This window comes from Diabrotica virgifera, chromosome 1 (genome assembly GCF_917563875.1).
Source record: "Diabrotica virgifera virgifera chromosome 1, PGI_DIABVI_V3a".
NCBI classification, from domain to species: Eukaryota; Metazoa; Arthropoda; class Insecta; order Coleoptera; family Chrysomelidae; genus Diabrotica; species Diabrotica virgifera.
Window position 1 is genome coordinate 83362997 of NC_065443.1, and position 22241 is coordinate 83385237.

General features: G+C 32.3%; 1 protein-coding gene across 1 annotated transcript in view; it reads right to left on the bottom strand.

The window, feature by feature from the left end:
• Positions 1-623: 623 nt before the first annotated feature.
• LOC114329076 (probable medium-chain specific acyl-CoA dehydrogenase, mitochondrial) overlaps positions 624-22241 on the bottom strand; it is an 82109-nt gene continuing 60491 nt past the window's right edge. Inside the window, exons 6-8 of the mRNA XM_028278090.2 lie at positions 18064-18172; positions 9033-9173; positions 624-1401 (exon numbers count right to left, since the gene is read on the bottom strand). Of these exons, the coding sequence (XP_028133891.1) occupies positions 979-1401; positions 9033-9173; positions 18064-18172 (673 nt within the window). The 3' untranslated portion in view covers positions 624-978. The remainder of the gene's footprint in view (positions 1402-9032; positions 9174-18063; positions 18173-22241) is intronic.

Consider the following 22241-nt stretch of genomic DNA (forward strand, 5'->3'; position numbering starts at 1 on the left):
AGCCGTTCATGGTATTTTTAGTGTACGTCTGTGCAGCCACATTTCAAAGGCCTCCAAACGATTAATGGTGGATATTTTTAATGTCCATGCTTCGACACCGTATAAGAGGACTGACCAAATGTAACATTTAATCATGCGCTAATCAAGTTGAAGTTGCAAGTTATTATTACAGAAGAATCACCTCATTTTTAAAAATGTGCGGGCTAGCTCGATTCTACATTTTACGTCTTTCCAAAGTTATTCCATAATTCCATATTCCTAAGATATACATATGTTAAACAGAGTCGGAGTCGCCCATCTCCCTGTTTTAGCTACTTATTTAGCCAGTTAGCCGAGGCGCAGTCGATCGACAAGTTTAGTGGATTTGAAATCGCTGGTTCGAGGCTCAGCTAGATCATGAAATTAATAAAAGGCCAACGCCGTAGTATCACACTCAATAGAGACTACGACTTGGTCTGGAATAAGGAGCGGTACGGCAAGGGATAAGGGCTTGCGGCTTGGTGATACTCCTCCATGGATCCCTAACGAAGGGCGTTGACGCCTAAGAACGGTATATACATACGTTTTTATGGAAGGGGCATGGAAGGTAAAATGGGTCACTGTTGCCAAAATAAAACAAATCATAACGTTTCTTATAAATATAAAAACGTGTATTGCTTTCAAAATTACATTTAACGATTTGGTTGGTCACAAAAATTGTAAATTGGATATAAAAATAATTTCCACAAATATATAGGTACTATCTTCCAAATCTTTTTTCCATTATTGTAGTAGATGAAAAAGTTTTGTACTTTTTTCGGCCTGTGATGCTTAATTATTTAATTGAAATTAAAACAGTAATTGAAAGAAATAAATAAACAACAATACAATCTTTAGTGGCCATTATATAAAAGAAAAATTGACTATTTTTTTATACGGGTAATCGGGGAAGATGATGTTGTTAAAATTTAATCTTAAATTATAGTTATAAAAAAGTTCTTATGCCTTTTGTTTTGCATTTTCGAAAATTGCCCTAGAAATGATCAACCTTTGAATCTGAGCTGTTCCTTCGTATATTTGATAAATCTTCGCATCTCTCATCAATTTTTCTACAGGATATTCGCTGTTGAATCCGTTTCCACCAAAAATCTGGACTGCGTCGGTTGCACACTTATTCGCTATATCAGCAGCGTAACATTTAGCTACCGAAGCTGCTAGAGTATTTCTGACTCCTTGGTCTACTTCCCAGGCAGATTTCATCCAAGCCAGACGAGCTGTTTCCACCCCGATGGCCATGTCAGCTAACATGAAGGCTACACCTTGGTGGTGAGCAATAGGGACACCGAAAGCTTTTCTTTCCATGGCGTATTTGGTCGCTTCGTCAAGCGCACGTTGGGCCAGCCCCACGGCTCCGGCAGCAACCTAGTACAAATAATATTATGATTGTGATTTTCAAAATAAATATCAAAATTAAATAAATAATGCCGGAGCCATTAAAAAAATGGCTCCGGCAGCAACCTAGTACAAATAATATTATGATTGTGATTTTCAAAATAAATATCGAAATTAAATAAATAATGCCGGAGCCATTAAAAAAATGGCTCCGGCAGCAACCTAGTACAAATAATATTATGATTGTGATTTTCAAAATAAATATAAAAATTAAAAACGATGAAAATAAATATTGAAAAAACAGAAGCTTTAGTAATATCGAAAACTCAAGAAAATATCAATGTAAAGCTAACTAATGAAACCATTACACAAGTAGAGTCCCAAGGACTTCAAGTATCTAGGATCAGCAATGAATGGACAAGGAAATATAGAACCAGAAATTATACTATGCACTAAATAAAATTTTTATTAGGAAGAAGGAAGTAAATTGAAAAAAACTGTATGACTTGTATACACTTCTAAACACACATTTTTAATTCAGTTAGGACTGATTATTCATGTTACACTGAAATTTTTAGACATGATGAAGGACGCGTGTCTACGGAAATCTGACGCGACCTCTATATTAAGTAATTTGTAATTAATTGAAGAAGTGTCCTTTTTTTTAATATAAATTTGCACATAATTACACGCCTTACCATCTTTCATTTATTATATTCCTACTCTTTAATACATGTAACACGAAAAATGGTTCTCTTACTATACTGAACATATAGTTTAAAAAGTTATGCATCACCTAAAATTATGCCCATTTTCATAGTTGATTTTTTCGGGAACATATTAACGAATTCCGCTAATTCTTTTTTAGTGTTTTAGATTTGTCTTTGGTATTTACACAGTTGGGCAAAGGTTTACTCAAACTCCTTTTTTGAACTTATGGGTGGAAGAAAAAAAATGTTTTTCTTATGTTAAGTTTGAGACACCATGTAGGAAGGACAAGGTGTAAGTGTGGGTATACATTGAAATCTTATTATAGCCAATTGATGGATTCGACCGTTACTTGATGGAAGTTCATTTTATCTCACAATAAAACACTGAAAACTTGTTTTCTATACTTCCACAAAATTTATTATTTACAACTATGTGACTACAGCTGTTTCGGCAGAGTGCCTTTCTCAAGTGATATAATTTACAATATGTTTGCCTTTTTAAGTTTCTAACTGAAGAGGTTGAGGAGTGGGGAGCTGTTTGTCTCGAGTTGGCCATTCAGAATTATATCTGTATTTTTCAGTTTATTAATTTCCATAGATTCTAAAAAAGATAGCTTAAGGCCTTTATTTTGGATATGCAGAATTTGAAACTCTTTATTGAAAGAATGATTATGATCTAGAAGGTGAAGTGCGTATGTAGAAGTGTCTGTTTTTCTATTGTTGAAAGCCCTTTTGTGTTCTGCTATCCGTTTGTCAAAAGTTCTGCCAGTTTGACCGATGTACGTTTTCGGACAGTCACCACAAGTTAGTTTGTATACACCACTCTGTAGTTGCTTTCTCTTTCGGCTTTTATTGTTCTTAATATATTTGCTTAAGTTGTTGTTAGTTCTGAAAGCTGGTATTATTCCTTTCTTTTTTATGTATCTGGATATTTTTGTTGTTATCTTGCCAGTATATGTGAGAGAGCAGAAGGTACTGGGTTCTTTCTGTGGTGGTGGATACACTAATTTCAGGGCTTTCTTATGGAGTTTTTGATTTAAAATTTTGTTAACTGTTTGTTCGTTATAGCCGTTGTTTACTGCTATTTGTTTAATGATGTTTAGTTCTATCTCGAAGTTATTTTTTGTCATGGGAATTTCTGTCAGTCTATGTATCATGCTATGGTAGGCTGCTAATTTGTGTTGTGTAGGATGGGATGATGAATTGTGTATAGTTGTGTCAGTATGGGTAGGTTTATGATATACGGAGAACTCATGTTTGTTGTGTAGTCTGGTAATCGTTACATCTAGAAAGTTTATGGAATTATTCTGTTCTGTTTCTATTGTAAACTCAATATTACTATGAAGTGAATTAATGTATGATAGAAATTGGTCAAGTTGTCTGTTAGTTCCTGTAAAGCGTACTAGTATATCATCCACGTATCTCCACCAATATAAGAACTGTTTAAATACGGGATGTTTAGAAATTGTTGTTCCAAGTTGGTTCATCTGATAGTAATGGGCTTAGAGGATTACCCATAATAAGTCCTGCACTGTTGTTTGTGTATATTTGATTATTGAATTCAAAATAGTCTTGATTTATGCAAATTTCAAGGAGGTGTAAAATTTCAGATGCAATGATCGGATTTGTACTATTATGGTCTAAAAGATTTTTAACTAAAACAAAAGTTTCTGTAGGAGGAACACTAGGAAAAAGATTTTTTACGTCAAATGAAATTAGTCTGGAGTTGTTGGGCAATTGAAAATGTTGTATTTTATTAACTAGTACTAGTATATTTTTTACGGTGAATTTAGCTGAAAATTGAGTGTATTCTGTAATAATATCTGACAGTTTTTTTGAAAGTTTATATGACGGAGCTGTATAAAAAGAAACTACAGGCCTTATTGGGTGGTCAGGTTTGTGTAGTTTAATAAAAGAGTATAATTTAGGAGGTTGTGTCAAACTACACAAACCTGACCACCCAATAAGGCCTGTAGTTTCTTTTTATACAGTTCCGTCATATAAACTTTCAAAAAAACTGTCAGATATTATTACAGAATACACTAAATTTTCAGCTAAATTCACCGTAAAAAATACACTAGAACTAGTTAATAAAATAAAACATTTTCAATTGCCCAACAACTCCAGACTAATTTCATTTGACGTAAAAAATCTTTTTCCTAGTGTTCCTCCTAAAGAAACTTTTGTTTTAGTTAAAAATCTTTTAGACCATAATACACTCTGGGCCAAAATTAACGGGCCACCTGAAAAATGGGTCATTTTTGATGTCTTATATCTCCTAAACCTGTTGACCCATTTAAGTGATTTTTTTAATATGTTATAGCCCTATTCCTTGATAATATAGTTATAATAATATTGTTGCTAAACAGATACATTTTCATTATATATCGGGTGTACGAATCAAACTGTGTTTTTTTCTTAAAGTTTGCATCACCCTGTGGAATATTCGAGCATCTGTAGAATACTGAAATTAAAACCTAACTATAGCCTCATGCTTTCTCAACATTTTGTTTTTTGATTGATTCGCTTATGTTGGATAATAAAAAAGTTAGGTGCTTTAACAAGTAGACATGCTCTTTATCAATACAGGGTGTTTTAAAAAATGTTTGGCAAAGTTTAAGAGGTAATTCTGCATGAAAAAATAATGACAGTTTGCTTTATAAACTTATGTCCGCAAATGCTTCGTTTCCGAGATAGGGGGTGTAGAAATTTTTCTGACAAACTGATGATTTATTTATTGCTTTAAAACCGGTTGAGATATGCAAATATAATTTCGTGGGTTTTAAGACGTAGTTATTGCACATTTTTTGGCATACAATTAAGCATTTAATTTTCACCATTGGCGCGCATACGGGAAATAAAATTGCTCATATTACCCGTATGCGCGCCAATGGTAAATATTAAATTCTTAATTGTATGTCAAAAAATATGCAATAACTACGTCATAAAACCACCAAATTGCATTTGCATATCTCAACCGGTTTTAAAGCAATAAATAAATCGTCAAATTGTCAGAAAAATTTCAACACCCTCTATCGCGGAAACGAAGCATTTGCGGAGATAAGTTTATAAAGCAAACTGTCATTATTTTTTCATGCAGAATTACCCCTTAAACTTTGCCAACATTTTTTAAAACACCCTGTATTGATAAAAAACATGTCTAGTTGTTAAAGTACCTAACTTTTTTATTATCCAACATAAACGAATCAGTAAAAAAACAAAATGTTGAGAAAGCATGAGCCTATAGTTAGGTTTTAATTTCAGTATTCTACAAATGCTAGAATATTCCACAGGGTGATGCAAACTTTAGAAAAAAACACAGTTTGATTCGTACATCCGGTATACAATGAAAATTTACCTGTTTAGCAACAATATTATTATAACGACATTGTCAAGGAATAGGGCTATAACATATTAAAAAAATCACTTAAATCGGACAACAGGTTTAGGAGATATAAGACATCAAAAATTCCCATTTTTAAGGTGGCCCGTTAATTTTGGCCCAGAGTGTAGTACAAATCCGATCATTGCATCTGAAATTTTACACCTCCTTGAAATTTGCATAAATCAAGACTATTTTGAATTCAATAATCAAATATACACAAACAACAGTGCAGGACTTATTATGGGTAATCCTCTAAGCCCATTACTATCAGATATATTTATGAACCAACTTGAAACAACAATTTCTAAACATCCCGTATTTAAACAGTTCTTATATTGGTGGAGATACGTGGATGATATACTAGTATGCTTTACAGGAACTAACAGACAACTTGACCAATTTCTATCATACATTAATTCACTTCATAGTAATATTGAGTTTACAATAGAAACATAACAGAATAATTCCATAAACTTTCTAGATGTAACGATTACCAGACTACACAACAAACATGAGTTCTCCGTATATCATAAACCTACCCATACTGACACAACTATACACAATTCATCATCCCATCCTACACAACACAAATTAGCAGCCTACCATAGCATGATACATAGACTGACAGAAATTCCCATGACAAAAAATAACTTCGAGATAGAACTAAACATCATTAAACAAATAGCAGTAAACAACGGCTATAACGAACAAACAGTTAACAAAATTTTAAATCAAAAACTCCATAAGAAAGCCCTGAAATTAGTGTATCCATCACCACAGAAAGAACCCAGTACCTTCTGCTCTCTCACATATACTGGCAAGATAACAACAAAAATAACCAGATACATAAAAAAGAAAGGAATAATACCAGCTTTCAGAACTAACAACAACTTAAGCAAATATATTAAGAACAATAAAAGCCGAAAGAGAAAGCAACTACAGAGTGGTGTGTACAAACTAACTTGTGGTGGCTGTCCGAAAACGTACATCGGTCAAACTGGCAGAACTTTTGACAAACGGATAGCAGAACACAAAAGGGCTTTCAACAATAGAAAAACAGACACTTCTATATACGCACTTCACCTTCTAGATCGTAATCATTCTTTCAATGAAGAGTTTCAAATTCTGCATATCCAAAATAAAGGCCTTAAGCTATCTTTTTTAGAATCTATGGAAATTAATAAACTGAAAAATACAGATATAATTCTGAATGACCAACTCGAGACAAACAGCTCCCCACTCCTCAACCTCTTCAGTTAGAGACTTAAAAAAGCAAACACATTGTAAATTATATCACTTGAGAAAGGCACTCTGCCGAAACAGCTGTAGTCACATAGTTGTAAATAATAAATTTTGTGGAAGTATAGAAAACAAAAGTTTTCAGTGTTTTATTGTGAGACTTATTATAGCCTTGCGTTTTCTGAACATTTTGGTTTTTTAATGTCCCTGATATCTTTAGAAACAAAGAAAATAGACGGTTTTATTCTTTAAAATGACGTGTTTTAACTGAAACAAAACTAAATTAACAATAAAAAAAACAGTTAACAAAACTCTAAAAATAGAAAGGTACCTAACGTTAACAACTCTGGTCGCCACTTTAAGAGCTATTTGTCGGCTAAGTGAGCGGTATGAACAGCGCAACATAACGAGGGACGAGATTGTTTAATGGAGGGTCTGTGATGTTTGATTCGAATTTCCTTGAGAGTAAATACGACTTTGGTGTCTAACGTGGAGGCTCTTTAAATAGTGAGAGGTACATTGCACATATTTCTTTCTTTGGACACTTTGTTCCTTTCACACTATATAGTGGAAATAATTTCATCTTAGTGTATGATAAGACATGGCCTCCTCACGTATCTCATGTCCTCAGTTAAAACATATATTAAAGAGTAAAACCGTTTAGTTTTTTTGTTATTGAAGATATCAGAAAAATAAAAAAAGAATAAAATGTTCACAATACATAATTTTGGAGTATACCCAAAGTGTCTCAAACTTTTGTTTCAGTTAAAACACATGTTAAAGAATAAAACCGTATATTTTCTTTGTTTCTAAAGATATCAAGGACATTCAAAAATCAAAATGTTCACAAAACATAAGACTACAATACGATTTCGATGTATACTCACACTTGTACGTTGTCCTCCCTAAAGGGTGTCTCAAACTTAACATAAGAAAAGCATTTCTTTTCTTCCACCAGGTGTAAATACAAAAAAGAAGTTTGAATAAACCTTTCCATAAGTGTGTTAATATAATCAGTTACTCGTTTTACCCTAATGTGTACGAGAATTACTCCCAGGGTTACCCCTAAGAGTTTAGAGAATTAAATTTCATGTACACATTCTCCCCACTTTTTTTTGTCTCTTGCTAATATCCACGCTCTAATATCTCTTGCTTCCGTCCACGTTTTTCCTCTCTTCTTAAGTGTGTCTCCAATCACGTCATCCCATGTTTTCCTTGGTCTGCCTCTTCCACGTTTGTGTTGAATTCTTGCTTCCCACACTTGTTTGACTGGTCGGTTGTCATTCATTCTCTGCAAATGTCCCCACCAACTTAATTGTTTATTTTCTACAAACTCCAACACAGACGGAATTTCTAATTCTGCTCTGACATCTACATTTCGTATTCTATCTCTCCTAGTTATCCCCTTGACCTTACGTAAATATTTCATATCCATGGATTGTATTCTGCTTTTTTCTCTGTCATTAAGGACCATGATTCAGACCCATAAGTTAGAATTGGTCTGAATATAACTTTGTATACATTCACCTTTGTGGCTTTTGATACTTCTCTTTTACTTATAAATCCTTTATTTAATGCATGGTATGTCCGAGCCGCCTTCTCTATTCTGTCATTTATTTCAACATTATGTTTGCCTGTTTCTTGTATAATTACTCCCAAATAGCGATACTGCGACACTTGCTCCAGTTCTTCATATTGTAATTTAATTTTTAGATTTTGTTGTTCATGTGATACTGCCATTACTTTGGTTTTACTTTTATCTATCTTCATCCCATTTTCTGCTAGTATGTCGTTCCATATTGTAAGGTTTTCTTGCAAAACTCTTTCACTTTCTGCTGTAATGACAATATCGTCTGCAAATGCACATTCCGTGATTTCTATTCTCTGAAGATTTTTAAATCCTACATACAGCTTTCTTTTTATTTTATTGTTACACTGTTTCAGGATATTATCCATAAATATAATGAATAGTAAAGGGCTCATCACACCACCTTGCCTCAGACCTTCAGCGGTTTTGAAACTAGATGACTTTGAATTTTGGCTTATGACACAATTAACATTATTTTGATATAGGCTTTGTGTAATCCTTATTAATTTTTCATGGACGTTTTTGAGGTGCAACATTTCCCAAATCTTTGCTCGTGGCACTTTATCAAATGCTTTTTCCAAGTCCATCAAGTGTGTTAATACCGAAGAAAAATCTTACGCAATAAAAAAATTAGCGGAATCCGTTAATCTGTTCATGAAACAATCAACTATGAAAATGAGAATAATTTTAGGTGATGCAGAACTTTTCAAACTATGTTTATATAGTAATTAATACTTACAGGTGGCCTTGTCATGTCAAAAGTGCCCATAGCAATCTTAAATCCAGCTCCTTCACCAATTAAAACGTTTTCTTTGGGTATGCGAACATCCTCAAATGTGATTCCTCTTGTGTCTGAAGCTCTCTGTCCCATATTTATTTCCTAGAAAGATTTTTTCACGATAAAACATTAATGTATTTACAATTTAATTACAATGTAATTTACAATGATAAATACTTTAATAAATGTTGTTTAGTATATAAATACTACTGACAAAATATTTTGAGAAACCTCAGACGTCTATTTTTTGAGATATTTCAGACGTTGACTAACAAAAAGGGACAGCTTACTTGGAATTACTGTTACAGATGGATAAATCGCTATTATATTTAAAAGTATTTAAAAAGTTTAAACATTTAAAATAACACACGAAAATATATCTATTTTACCCAAAACCGAAATTTACAATGCACAGGCAGGGGCATCTTGATTTTTTTAAGTGGGGAGGGGGGGGGGCAAGCATTATATATACAAATGTAAAGACTAAAATAGTTTTGTACACACTTATGACTACAGATAAACAGGGAGATGTGTGTAAAATATATAATTCCTAACTAAGCGCTTTCGGCTTATAAAGCCATCTTCAGAGCTATGGTCAAAAAGTTAACACCACTATGAAGAAAGATGGATCCCATGTACGATATAAAAAGACTTCTATTTCTTATGCAGTTTTTAATGATAGAAAAAAAACCTTGTCTGTCTGTTGAAAAATTGTTCAATGTTGCTGTTGGTTTTGTTGCCGGAAAAGTTAAAAACATCAAATACGACAATCTGCATGCTGACACCGTACACTTCAGATGGTAGGGTTTTTTGACCTTACCGTGATCAAATATTCGTTATCTGTAATGTAAATTTTTTGTGTGAAAGTCCTTTGTGCTAGTATTTGATGTTTTTAACTTTTCCGGCAACAAAACCAACAGCAACATTGAACAATTTTTCAACAGACAGATAAGGTTTTTTTTCTATCATTAAAAACTGCACAAGAAATAGAAGTTTTTTTATATCGTACATGGGATCCATCTTTCTTCATAGTGGTATTTTGAACTTTTTGACCATAGCTCTGAAGATGGCTTTATAAGCCGAAAGCGCTCAGCTAGGAATTATATATTTTACACACTTCAAAAGTACACTTCTCCCTGATTATCTGTATTATATATATATATATATATATATATATATATATATATATATATATATATATATATATATATACAATACATTATATATGCGAACATAACACAAATAAATCACTATACTAATAAAATTGATGTATTTTTTGTAAATTTCAGTAATTTTCAGCTTATCAAATGACGCCCCTGTGCACAGGAAAGATAAAAAACTGCATTTATAAAAGATCTCAAAACTTTTTATCTGGGTGTATCTTAAAGGCCACTAATGCATGGTATACACCACGATTTATTGTAGCGATGTGACTGCGCAGTTCGTTTGTGCAGTTTTATCGGTGGTCTGTACGAAAATTTTTTTTAAAACAAAAATCATGACAAATACAAATGACAGAATAAATATTAATATAAATAATGTCAATATTGAGGTTGTTGACGAATATACAGGGTGTCCCGAAAAGATTGGTCATAAATTATACCGCAGATTTTGGGATCAAAATTAGGTTGATTGAACCTCACTTACCTATATACAATAGTGCACACAAAAAAAGTTACAGCCCTTTGAAGTTACAAAATGAAAATCGATTTTTTTTCATATATCGAAAACTCTTAACATTTTTTTATTGAAAATGGACATATGGCACTCTTATGGTAGTAGCATCTTAAAAAAAAATTAAAGTTAAATTTGTGCACCCCACAAAAATTTTATGGGGGTTTTGTTCCCTTAAACCCCCCCAAATTTTTGAGTACGTTCCAATTAAATTATTATTGTGGCACCATTAGTTAAACACAATGTTTCTAAAACTTTTTTGCCTCTTATTACTTTTTCGATAAGCCAGTGTTCATCGAGATATTTTGAATATTTGTCGAATCCACCACATATTTGTATATGGTGTACGATTGTAGCGACCTGTTAATAATCTGAAAATTTATTTATAATTTACATTTTTAGGTATATTTTGAAAAAGAAGCCACATCTCGATAAAAGGTGACTTATCAAAAAAGACTAAGAGGCAAAAAAGTTTTAAAAATACTGTATTTAACTAATGGTACCACAATAATAGTTTATTTAGAACGTACACAAATATTTGGGGGGTTTAAAGGAACAAAACTCCCTTAAAATTATTATGTAAACATATTAAAAAAGAAGCCGCATCTCGATAAAACCTGGCTTATCGACAAAATCTTAAGAGGTAAAAAAGTTTTAAAAACGTTGTGTTTAACTAACGGTACCACAATAATGAATTAATTGAAACGTACACCAAAGTTTGGGGGGGTTTAAGGGAACAAAATCCCCATAAAATTTTTATGGGGTGGAAAAATTCCACTATAATTTTGTTTTAAGATGTTCCTGCCATAATAATGATACATGTCCATTTTCAACAAAAAATCTCTAATGGTTTTCGATATATTGAAAAAAAAAACGATTTTCATTTTGTAACTTCAAAGGGCTGTAACTTTTTTTATGAGCACATTTGTACTAAGGTAAGTTAGGTTCAATCGAAATATTTTTGACCTCAGAATGTGTGGTATAATTTATGACCAATCTTTTCGGGACACCCTGTATATATATATATATATATATATATATATATATATATATATATATATATATATATATATATATATATATATATATATATATATATATATATATATATATATATATATTTAAAAACATGAGATGTAGATCCTTGAAACACACTCAGTGATCAAAAGATCCAAGGTTAATGGTTTGACGACCACTCGTACGAAATCAAACAGATGAAATAGAGAATGTGGAAAAATCCCCTTACGAACAATTCACACATCCACCATTTCGGGTTGGGAAAAATTTTTTAAATAGAATCAAAGATCCAAACACCAGTTCTTAGAAATGTGTTTCGCCCTCTTCAACCTCTCTGGGCTTATCAATAAAGATGAGAGGTTGAATATCTTTAGACACATTCCAATCAAAAAACAACATTCGAGACCTAGACATAGAAGGTGCGTAAATCTACGGCAAGTCCGACAATGACAGTCTCAAGTTTTAATTCCCTAATTACTTAAAGTAAGTAAAATATATGTTTAAAAACATGAGATATATATACCTTGGTCAAATAATCAAAGCTAATAAAGAGAACCAAACAATTGAAGTACAGAGAAGAATCAGATTGGCGTGGGCAGCGTTTGGAAAGTTAAGATGGATACTAAAAAGCACAAAGATACAACGGTATCCTGTGCATCCTTCCTGTTCTGACGTATGGCTCAGAAACATGGACATTAACAAAGGCCAACATAAACAAAATAGAAATAACTCAGAGAAAAATGGAAAGATCCATGTTGGGAATAAAACTACAAGACAGAAAATCAAACAAATGGATAAGAGAGAAAACAAAAGTAAAAAATGGAACTGAACATATTATTATAAAAGGGTTAAAATGGAGATTTGCGGGCCACAATGCGAGACAGGAAGATAAAAGATGGAATGCTGAAATACAAAACTGGAGACCGTGGACAGGAAGAAGAGGAAGACTTCAGATGCGATGGAAGGACGATATTGTTAAAGCTGCAGGAACTAACTGGAAAATCGCAGCCAAGGACAGACGGAAATGGAAAGATTTGGGGAAGGCCTATGTCCAAAGTTGGATAGAAATGGGCTAAAGAAGAAGTACGAAAAGTAGCGCAGACTTTGGGTTGGTGCAAAAGATTGGTAGGCAGGAACAAAATTTATTCGATAAATCGTTGTCGATCGCGGTTGCACAGTTTTATCGTGGTGTTTGTAGTGTGTAGACTGAATTTTGGCCAATCATTCAGTTCGTTCACAAAATCTTATTGTAGGCGGACTCATGCACGTCAAAACATGTCGCAAGAAGATTGGAAGAAATTGGAAATGAATCGATGCAAATTTTGTAGACGTATGAACACTCAATGAATGTTCGATAAACTGACAAATGAACTACGCAGTCACATCGCTACGATAAATCGTTAGCGTGTATACCGAGCATAAGCCTTATGATAAACGAGCATGCATTTTACATTATACGTCCTGAGCTTCGCTGGTATCGCCACCTACTTAGCGGATTACTAGTACAACTTTCGTTGGAAATTTCGCTTGAAAGAGAAAAGTATTGCCTATCCTCTGTGAGTTTCGCTGGTAAGGCTGGTATCGCCATCTAGCGGATGACTTACTGTTTGGCCCGGAAATTTAAAGAGGAAAGGAGAAAAGCAAATAATAATTGTTTCATTATTATTTAATTCTTATCGTGTAATACTGACAACGTAAATAAGTAATTGGATTGTAATCGATAGTTAACATCAATAAGTAAGTACAGAATTTATTATTCATTATGATTATTTTAAAGATTTTGCTTAGCGTTTTGAAGTTTATGTTGACAGATATTAGAAAAATTTTATTCTGCAAAAAGTATAATAATTTAATATAATAATTATAGTATAATACTTCTTAAATATTAAATTATGCATTTATTGCACTTAAATAATTAATTAAGAGCGTAAACGTAAAATTTCGCACCAACTCTTTTTAAATGCATTACTCTTTTTTTCGAATTCTGAGAGAACCAATAAGTATATTTGAAACATTTAAACGCAGAATGAAAGACTAGGAACGGTTTTCAACTTTCAACTGAAAAAAATGTCACTAACACATGTTGCAAATATAAATATTATGCATTGTTATTTGGGTCTTACCTTCCTCTTTTGATATTTAGATGTTAAAAAATTAGAAAGTTAATACTTTAATCACAAAAAAATCAAAACCTGGTGTTCCTATTCACCCCACCAAGCGGGGTGAATGGGAACACTTGCATTAAAAACTATTGTGTTCCTATTCGTATATTTGTATGGTCAATAGAAACAGGTAAAAAGTGTCCAAGGTGTAACATATACATATACCTAAATATTAAGATTGTATTGTTGGAAAAATATATTGTTGAAATGAAAAATATTTTTGAAACTCTGATTTGGAATTTTTCTCTGAAAGACTATTAACCAGTTTCTTTAATAGTCTAGGAAACTTATCTTTAGCTATTGTGGATTCATTCCTGCCTGGTTCTGTTTTCAATTCCTCAACTATTTTGCGCCACATAATCTTCATAGATCTTGTTGCGTCTTGACATACATTTAAACTTTTTGGACAGCATTTCTGATGATTGCAGAAAACCGTATAACTATTGCAATTATACACGTAACATAGAAACACGTTTTGCAATTTATGGTTCTTTCTATTCTCTTTGTGTGGATTATTATAATATGTATAATTTGTCGTTAGATGAGATATTGTTTCGTTTGGTCTTACCCTATAGAGATATTAGATAAAAAAAGTAATTTCTAATGTGTGAGGTGAATGGTAACACGGAAAATATTATGTTCCTGTTCACCCCACATATCTCAAATTCATGACGTGAACAGTAATACTTGTTTGTTAACAAAAAAGTTAACAGATAAATCAAAATACAATCGTGTTATACTGTTGTAAAGACTACAATAAACAAAAAAAGACTACTCTTCAATCTATTTTGACAGAGATTTTGTACTTACTGAGAAGTAGTTTCTTAGGATGAGAAATAATCTCAAAATTGACGACTTTGTTTGCACGCCGAAAACATAGGAACCAGTGACTCCAACAACACAAACCTAAATTTCCTAAAGCCATATCACATTAGCCAACTTGAAAAAAATTAAATAGCCCAACTAAAGTAATATATATGTTAGGAAGATTATTGTTATTGTTTAGTAAAGTTTTGTTCCTATTCACCCCATTTTACGGTACGCATCTAAACATTCCGTATATGTATTTGGAACCTAGGAGTTTTCTATTGGTTCGTTGCAGCACGCGGTAATATTTTAACCAATAGGCGGCGAGGTTCCAAACGCATATACGGAATGTTATTCGGTCCCAAATTCATATACGGAATGATAAATATTCGTACACTAAAAAAATAAGTTTTTATTGGAGTCTGTTAAAAGGGGATTGATTTTAAAATACTTGTTACTGTATTATTAAATAAAAATAAAACAATTATAGTATTTGGAATGTTATTTGGTGCGAAATTCATATACGGTATGTTAAATATTCGTAGAACAAAAAGACGATTTTTATTAAAGCCAGTTAAAATGAGCCATCATTAAATGCTCGTTGCATAATATACTATTAAAAACCAGTCTCATTTTAACTGGCTTTAATAAAAATCGTCTTTTTGTTCTACGAATATTTAACATACCGTATATGAATTTCGCACCAAATAACATTCCAAATACTATAATTGTTTTATTTTAATACAGTAACAAATATTTTAAAATCAATAGCCTTTTAACAGACTCTAATAAAATTATCTTTTTCGGTGTACGAATATTTAACATTCCGTATATGAATTTGGGACCGAATAACATTCCGTATATGCGTTTGGAACCTCGCCGCCTATTGGTCAAAATATTACAGCGTGCTGTAACGAACCAATAGAAAACTCTTAGGTTCCAAATACATATACGGAATGTTTAGATGCTGACGGTACATTATTATCGAGGGTCAAAAGTCCCTGAAAATTTCTGTTTATTTTAATCAGTTACAGGGGTGAAAAAAAGAGAACATTTAGTGTGATTTTTAATTTTAAATGTCTCGTTCAAAAGAAACTTTTTGTTTATTCTAAGGAACTTTCGGCCTTTTAAATGAGACATTTACTAAAAATTATATGCAACTCTTAATGCAGAACGTAAAATTTCCAGTTAAAGTTCACTAACTTGTCACTACTGGCGATCGCGAATTTTTAATTATCCCCTCAACCTACGAGCTCAGAGCGGATAACAGAACATTTCATAGATCTCAGATAAGCAAAAATGATTGGGATGTATCAATAGTTTTGAAAAAAAAAACAGTAAAATTAATGAAATTTTAAAGTTACTAGGATATTACGAAATAAAGCAAAATATGTAGTAAAGTCTTCAATAGAATTCAGCAAGATCCGGTTACCGATACTAAATGAAGAAGTTACCTACCATATCAGTACGAATGTACCAACACTAATGAAGTAAGAGCAAGCCAAAGACAAATCTGTAATCAAACATAACACACAACTAATAATACGCACAGAAATATCTTAATCGACGTTTCCGATGGCCTGGAAGGAAAGTTATATTGTACCTGTACTTAAGAGTGGTCTGAAGGATAATGTTGAAAATTACCGTGGTATCTGCATCCAATCTGCTATTCCTAAGCTTTCTGACTGCCTTGTAGCTAAGCAGCTTTCTTGGTCTTGTCGAAATTTACTATCTGAGTCACAACATGGTTTTTGCAAAAATAAGTCCACTGCGACAAATTTGGTATGCTATCAGTCTGACCTTACTCAGATCGAGGATCGTAAGCAAATCGTTGCAAATACACAGATATCTCTAAGGCCTTTGATCGTGTGGATCATCAAGTTCTTTTGTGTAAGTTGGTCTTGTTTGGTTTTCATGCTGGATTTGTGAAGTGGATAAAAAATTACTTAACGGGTCGCAGTCAAAGGGTGAAGATTGGTAGTCATCTCTCCGATGAAATAAAAGTAAGCTCTGGAGTTCCTAAGGGTGGTCATACTTCACCTCTACTTTTTAACATCTTTGTTAATGATATAATTGACTGCTTTCGTAATAGTAAGTGTCTAATGTTTGCTGACGATTTAAAATTCTGGAGAGTTATAGAAACGATTAGAGACCAAGATTTGAGGATTTAGACTGTTTACATGCCTGGTGTGTTCAAAATAGACTTAATTTAAATACCAATAAGTGCTCTTTCATAAGTTTTACACATAAGGTTGGGAGGGTTGAAACGAGTTATACTATATGTAACCAACCACTCAATCACGTTTCTTCCATTAAAGACTTAGGTGTCATTATGGATGAAAAACTTTCTTTTGTAGAACACATTAATACTATTTCTGTAAAGGCATCTAAGCTTCTAGATTTTGTTATGAGAAATTGTAAGTGTTTTTCTGTGGTAGCAACGAGATTGGTTTATTGCTCAATTATTGTTAGATCCTTGTTGGAGTACTGTTCGGTAGTTTGGTCCCCTTACTATCAAAACCATATCGATACGGTCGAGAGGATCCAACATAAATTTTTACGTTACTGCGCATTCAAATCTTATCTAACTATAGTTAACCATGATTACTCAACTGTAGAGTCCCATCTCTCTCTACTTCCTCTCAGATTACGTCGTGACATCTCTTTTGCGGTCTTTCTGCATAAGTTGATTAACGCACACATTGATTGTCCAAGTCTCTTGCGCCAAATTGATTTTAATCTTCCCTATCGAGCCCTTCGCTATCATAAAACATTCAATGTCTCTTACCACAGAACATCCTATGGTTTTCATAGCCCAGTCGATAGGTATATGGGATTATTGAATATTAGTAATGTTGATGTTTTCAATATTTCATTGGATCAACTGAAGAGATCTCTGGCTTTATGATGTTCATTGTTGTAAAAATTATTCATTATTCTTAATACGTCTTGTTAAATTTAGTGTTATATGTTAGGTATATTTATTTGTTACATCTTATATTTTAGGTATATTGTGATTGTTTGTATTATTGCATTGTATCTTCTTATGTGTACTACTTTTTTGTGTTGATGCTATTGGTTATTATTATTATTATTTACTTTATAATTACACTTTTAATGGGGGTTTCCTGTATGATAAATAAATAAATAAATTTAATATTAATCAACGGTTTAATAAAACGTTACTTTTAATTTTTAGCTATAGAAATCTAAACGTAGCTGATGCATGAAAAGTAAGACCTTATTCATTTAACTGACTTATTAATATGAACATATACTACCGAAATTTTATTTTCCTGAAACAAAAAAAAAATCAATGAATATGTACCCACCTTCCTTCCAGGTGTTACACCTGCCCATTCTCTTTCTACAATGAATCCAGTAAAAGCTTTACTTGCTGGTGCCTTCGGGTCAGGATTTGTACGAGCTAATACAAAGTACCTGTAAAATAAAAGAAAAAAATATTAAAATGTATAAGATGAACAGTATCATAGTACAATTTATAATTTAAAACCCTTTTGTTCACAACCGGGTATCCCTTCTCATCGACGTACATTTTGTTAAATAATTTTTTTAACAAATAATTCACTAATAACCTCCCAAATCCCTCATGGATCGACTAATTCTCCATAGATGTATCAGCTTACAGATTTATTTTGTTTATTTGAACCAAAATAATTTTCGTTTTATACATGAACTGCATTCGTGTACTGTGTGTTGCATATATGTTGTGTATGGGATTGTCGATGATTTTTGTGATGTATGTAAATAGGTAGTATTCGGAACGCACTCAAGTTGGTAATATTGTAAGAGTGACGTGACAGTGACAAGGACAGTGAAACGGAAATAAAAGCATTCTGAATCTAGACACGATAGATACAAGTTGTTTCATTATAACCTATCCTCCAAAGTTAACCTAGGAACCCTACCACGTGTTACATTATAACATTACATGGTGCCGAACAAGATCGAATACGTTAAGAAAAGATATAAGTGCAATGGAATTCAAGGCAGCTATAAACTCGATGCAAATGTCAGGTAACTTGTATGAAAATTGGAAATTCTTCATACAAAGATTCAAAAACTATTTACAAGCTACAGAATTAACAAAGAAACCTGAAATAACCCAGTGTGCACAGCTATTACAGTTAATAGGGGACGAAGGGTTCAAAATATATAACACGTTTAAGTTCTCAACAGAAGAAAAAGACAAGTTAGAACTGTTAATAAAAAAATTTGAAGCATATTTCAAGCCAAAAAGCAACGTGTCAAATGCAAGGTATTGCCTGTTCACCAGAAAACAAGAAGAAGGTGAGTCAGTAGACAAATTTATAACAGATATTATAAACAAGGCAAAAAATTGTGAGCTAGAGAATTTGGAGGACAGTCTGATTAAGACTTGCATAACTTGTGGGGTAGCAGATGAAACGATGAGACAGAGACTATTAGAAGATGAGATGAGCTTGGAAAAAGCAATCAATCTGTGTAAAAGTATAGAAAGTTCGAAAATCCAGTCTGAAAAAATGAAGTCAGAGGAGGTGCACTACATAAAGAAAAGAAACTTCAATAAGAAATATGTAAATAGAGAACAGTGGGAAGACAGAAGAGTGAATCCAACTCATTCAAAGTCCCAAGACGGCCAGTTCAATGGTAAATCTGGAAGCAGTTCAGGGTGCAGTAGGTGCGGAATGGAGCACAGAGGCCAACCATGCAAAGCATATAAAGCTAAGTGTAATTTATGTAATAAAATAGGGCATTATGCAAAAAAATGTTTTCAAAAACAAATTAAGTATGTAGATGTAGATGATTCAGAATCAGATGATTTGTTTATAGGCTTGGTAAATACTAAAAATAGCAGTTTTGATGATGATTTCATGATAAATTTTGAAGTTAACAAGCGTAAATTAAGCTGTAGTTTAGATACAGGGGCAATGGCAAACGTAATATCAATAAATAAGTTAAATTCTCTAGAAGTTAATGTTGAACTACAGAAAACAAACTGCAGGTTAACGACATTTTCGGATGAAACACTTAGAGTCATTGGAAAATGTAGTTTAGAATGCAAGTATAAAGATAACATGTACAACATAATGTTTTATGTGGTAGAAATTAATTCACCAACGGTATTAGGTCGTCCTACATGTAAAGCTTTAAATATATTAAAAAGAATCAATACTATAGAAAAAAGTGAAAATAATTTGAATTCTAGAGAAGTTACATTTAAAAATGATTACTCTGATGTGAAAAAAATATTTAAAGAAGTTTTTTCAGGTATAGGCTGCTTGGATGAGCCATACAAAATCATGCTAAATGAAACTGCACAACCAGTTATACATCCTCCAAGAAAGATTCCACTACAATTAAAGGAGAAACTAAAACTTGAATTAGCTGAAATGGAGAAAAATGGAATAATTGAGAAGGTTGATGAACCTACAGATTGGGTCAACTCGATAGTCTTGGTAAGAAAACCAAAAAGTAATTCCATAAGAGTTTGTATAGATCCTAGAGACTTGAATAAAGCTATCAAAAGAGAGCACTTTCAACTCCCTACGATTGATGAAATAGCTGCAAATTTAAAAGGTAACGTTTATTTCAGCAAGCTTGATGCCTCAAAAGCATTTTGGAGCATAAAGCTTGATGAAGAAAGTAGTAAATTATGTACTTTTAACACTTGCTATGGTAGATATAAATTTTTAAGACTGCCTTATGGCATTAGTTCAGCAAGTGAAGTGTTTCACAAAAGATTCAGTAAAATATTTAACATGGAGGGTGTAGAAACATATATTGATGATTTAATTGTTTATGGCTCATCAAAACAACAACATGATAAATGTTTATATCAAGTTTTAGAAAGAGCTAGGATAAATAATGTCAAATTTAATTATGAAAAATGTAGTTTTGGTGTAAAAAATGTAAAATTTTTAGGATTTAATTACAATAAAGATGGTCAAAGTGTTGATAGTGATAAAATTAAAGCCATTCAAGATATGAAAAAGCCAGAAAATAAAAAAGACATACAGAGATTATTAGGAATGATAACGTATTTGTCTAAACACATAAAAAATTTGTCAGACTTAACCGCACCTCTTAGGGAATTAATTAAAGAAAATGTAGAATGGCATTGGTCACATAAACATGATGAATGTTTCAGTAAAATTAAGGAAATAATTTCAAAAAGCCCAGTATTAAGACATTTTGATATAAATGAAAAGTGTTTAATATCGGTTGACTGTTCAAAAGACTCAATAGGAGCTGTACTCTTACAAAAAGGTCAACCAGTAGCTTACATATCAAAGGCTTTAACTTTAACACAACAAAATTATGCACAAATTGAAAAAGAACTTCTTGGAGTTCTGGTGGCATGTGAGAAATTTCATAATTATATATATGCTTCCAAGTTTGATATAGAAACTGATCACAAACCATTGATATCCATAGTAAAGAAACCCTTAATGAATGCGCCACCACGACTTCAAAGAATGTTATTTAAATTGCAGAGGTATGACTATAATCTGATGTATAAAAAAGGTAAAGAACTATATATAGCTGATACGCTATCGAGATGTTGTTCGGTTTAGATATTGAACTAGAATCACAAATTTGTTTAGTAAGATTAAACATTAATGTTTCAAACAATCAACTGCAAAAAATCAAAGAAGAGACTAGCAAAGACAAAACTTTAATTGATCTAAAGACTTTCATAAAAAAAGGTTGGCCAAAAGAATTAAATAATGTACATAAAGATTTAAAAGCATTTTTTAAGATTAAAGATGAAATAACCTTCTTTGATAGTTTGTTGATGAGGAATAGTCAAATTATAATTTCTCATGTAATGAGAAAAGAAATGTTAAAAAGAATTCACTATGGCCATCAAGGAATAAATAAATGTAAAATGTTAGCTAGACAATCATTATATTGGCCTTCCATGACAGTTGACATTGAGAATGAAGTTAAAGGTTGTCCAATTTGCCCACAATTTGAAAATGCAAAGAGAGAACCTTTGACTCCACACAATATCCCAGAACTCCCCTGGGAGGAAGTTGGCTCTGATATATTTTACATAGGTCAAAAAAGTTATTTAATGGTGGTAGATTATTACAGTAAATATCCAGAAATTTGTCTGTTGAACGATACAACCAGTTCAACTATAATTACACATTTAAAATCGATATTTGCTCGTCATGGAATACCAAAAATATTTTACTCTGATGGTGGACCACAATACACAGCCAATGAATTTGTTAAATTTTTGTCAAGAATGGGAATTTAAAAGCATAAAGTCAAGCCCAGAAAATCATAGATCTAATGGTCTAAGTGAAAGATATATTCAAACCCACAAAAAAGCGCTAAGAAAATCTCTTAGAGATGGTAAAGATACATATTTAACATTGCTACAACTTAGAAATACACCAATTGATTCAAATTTACCATCACCATCTCAACTTTTAATGTCACGAGTACTTAGAACTCAGATTCCCACCACTGACAAAATTCTAAAACCAAAATTATG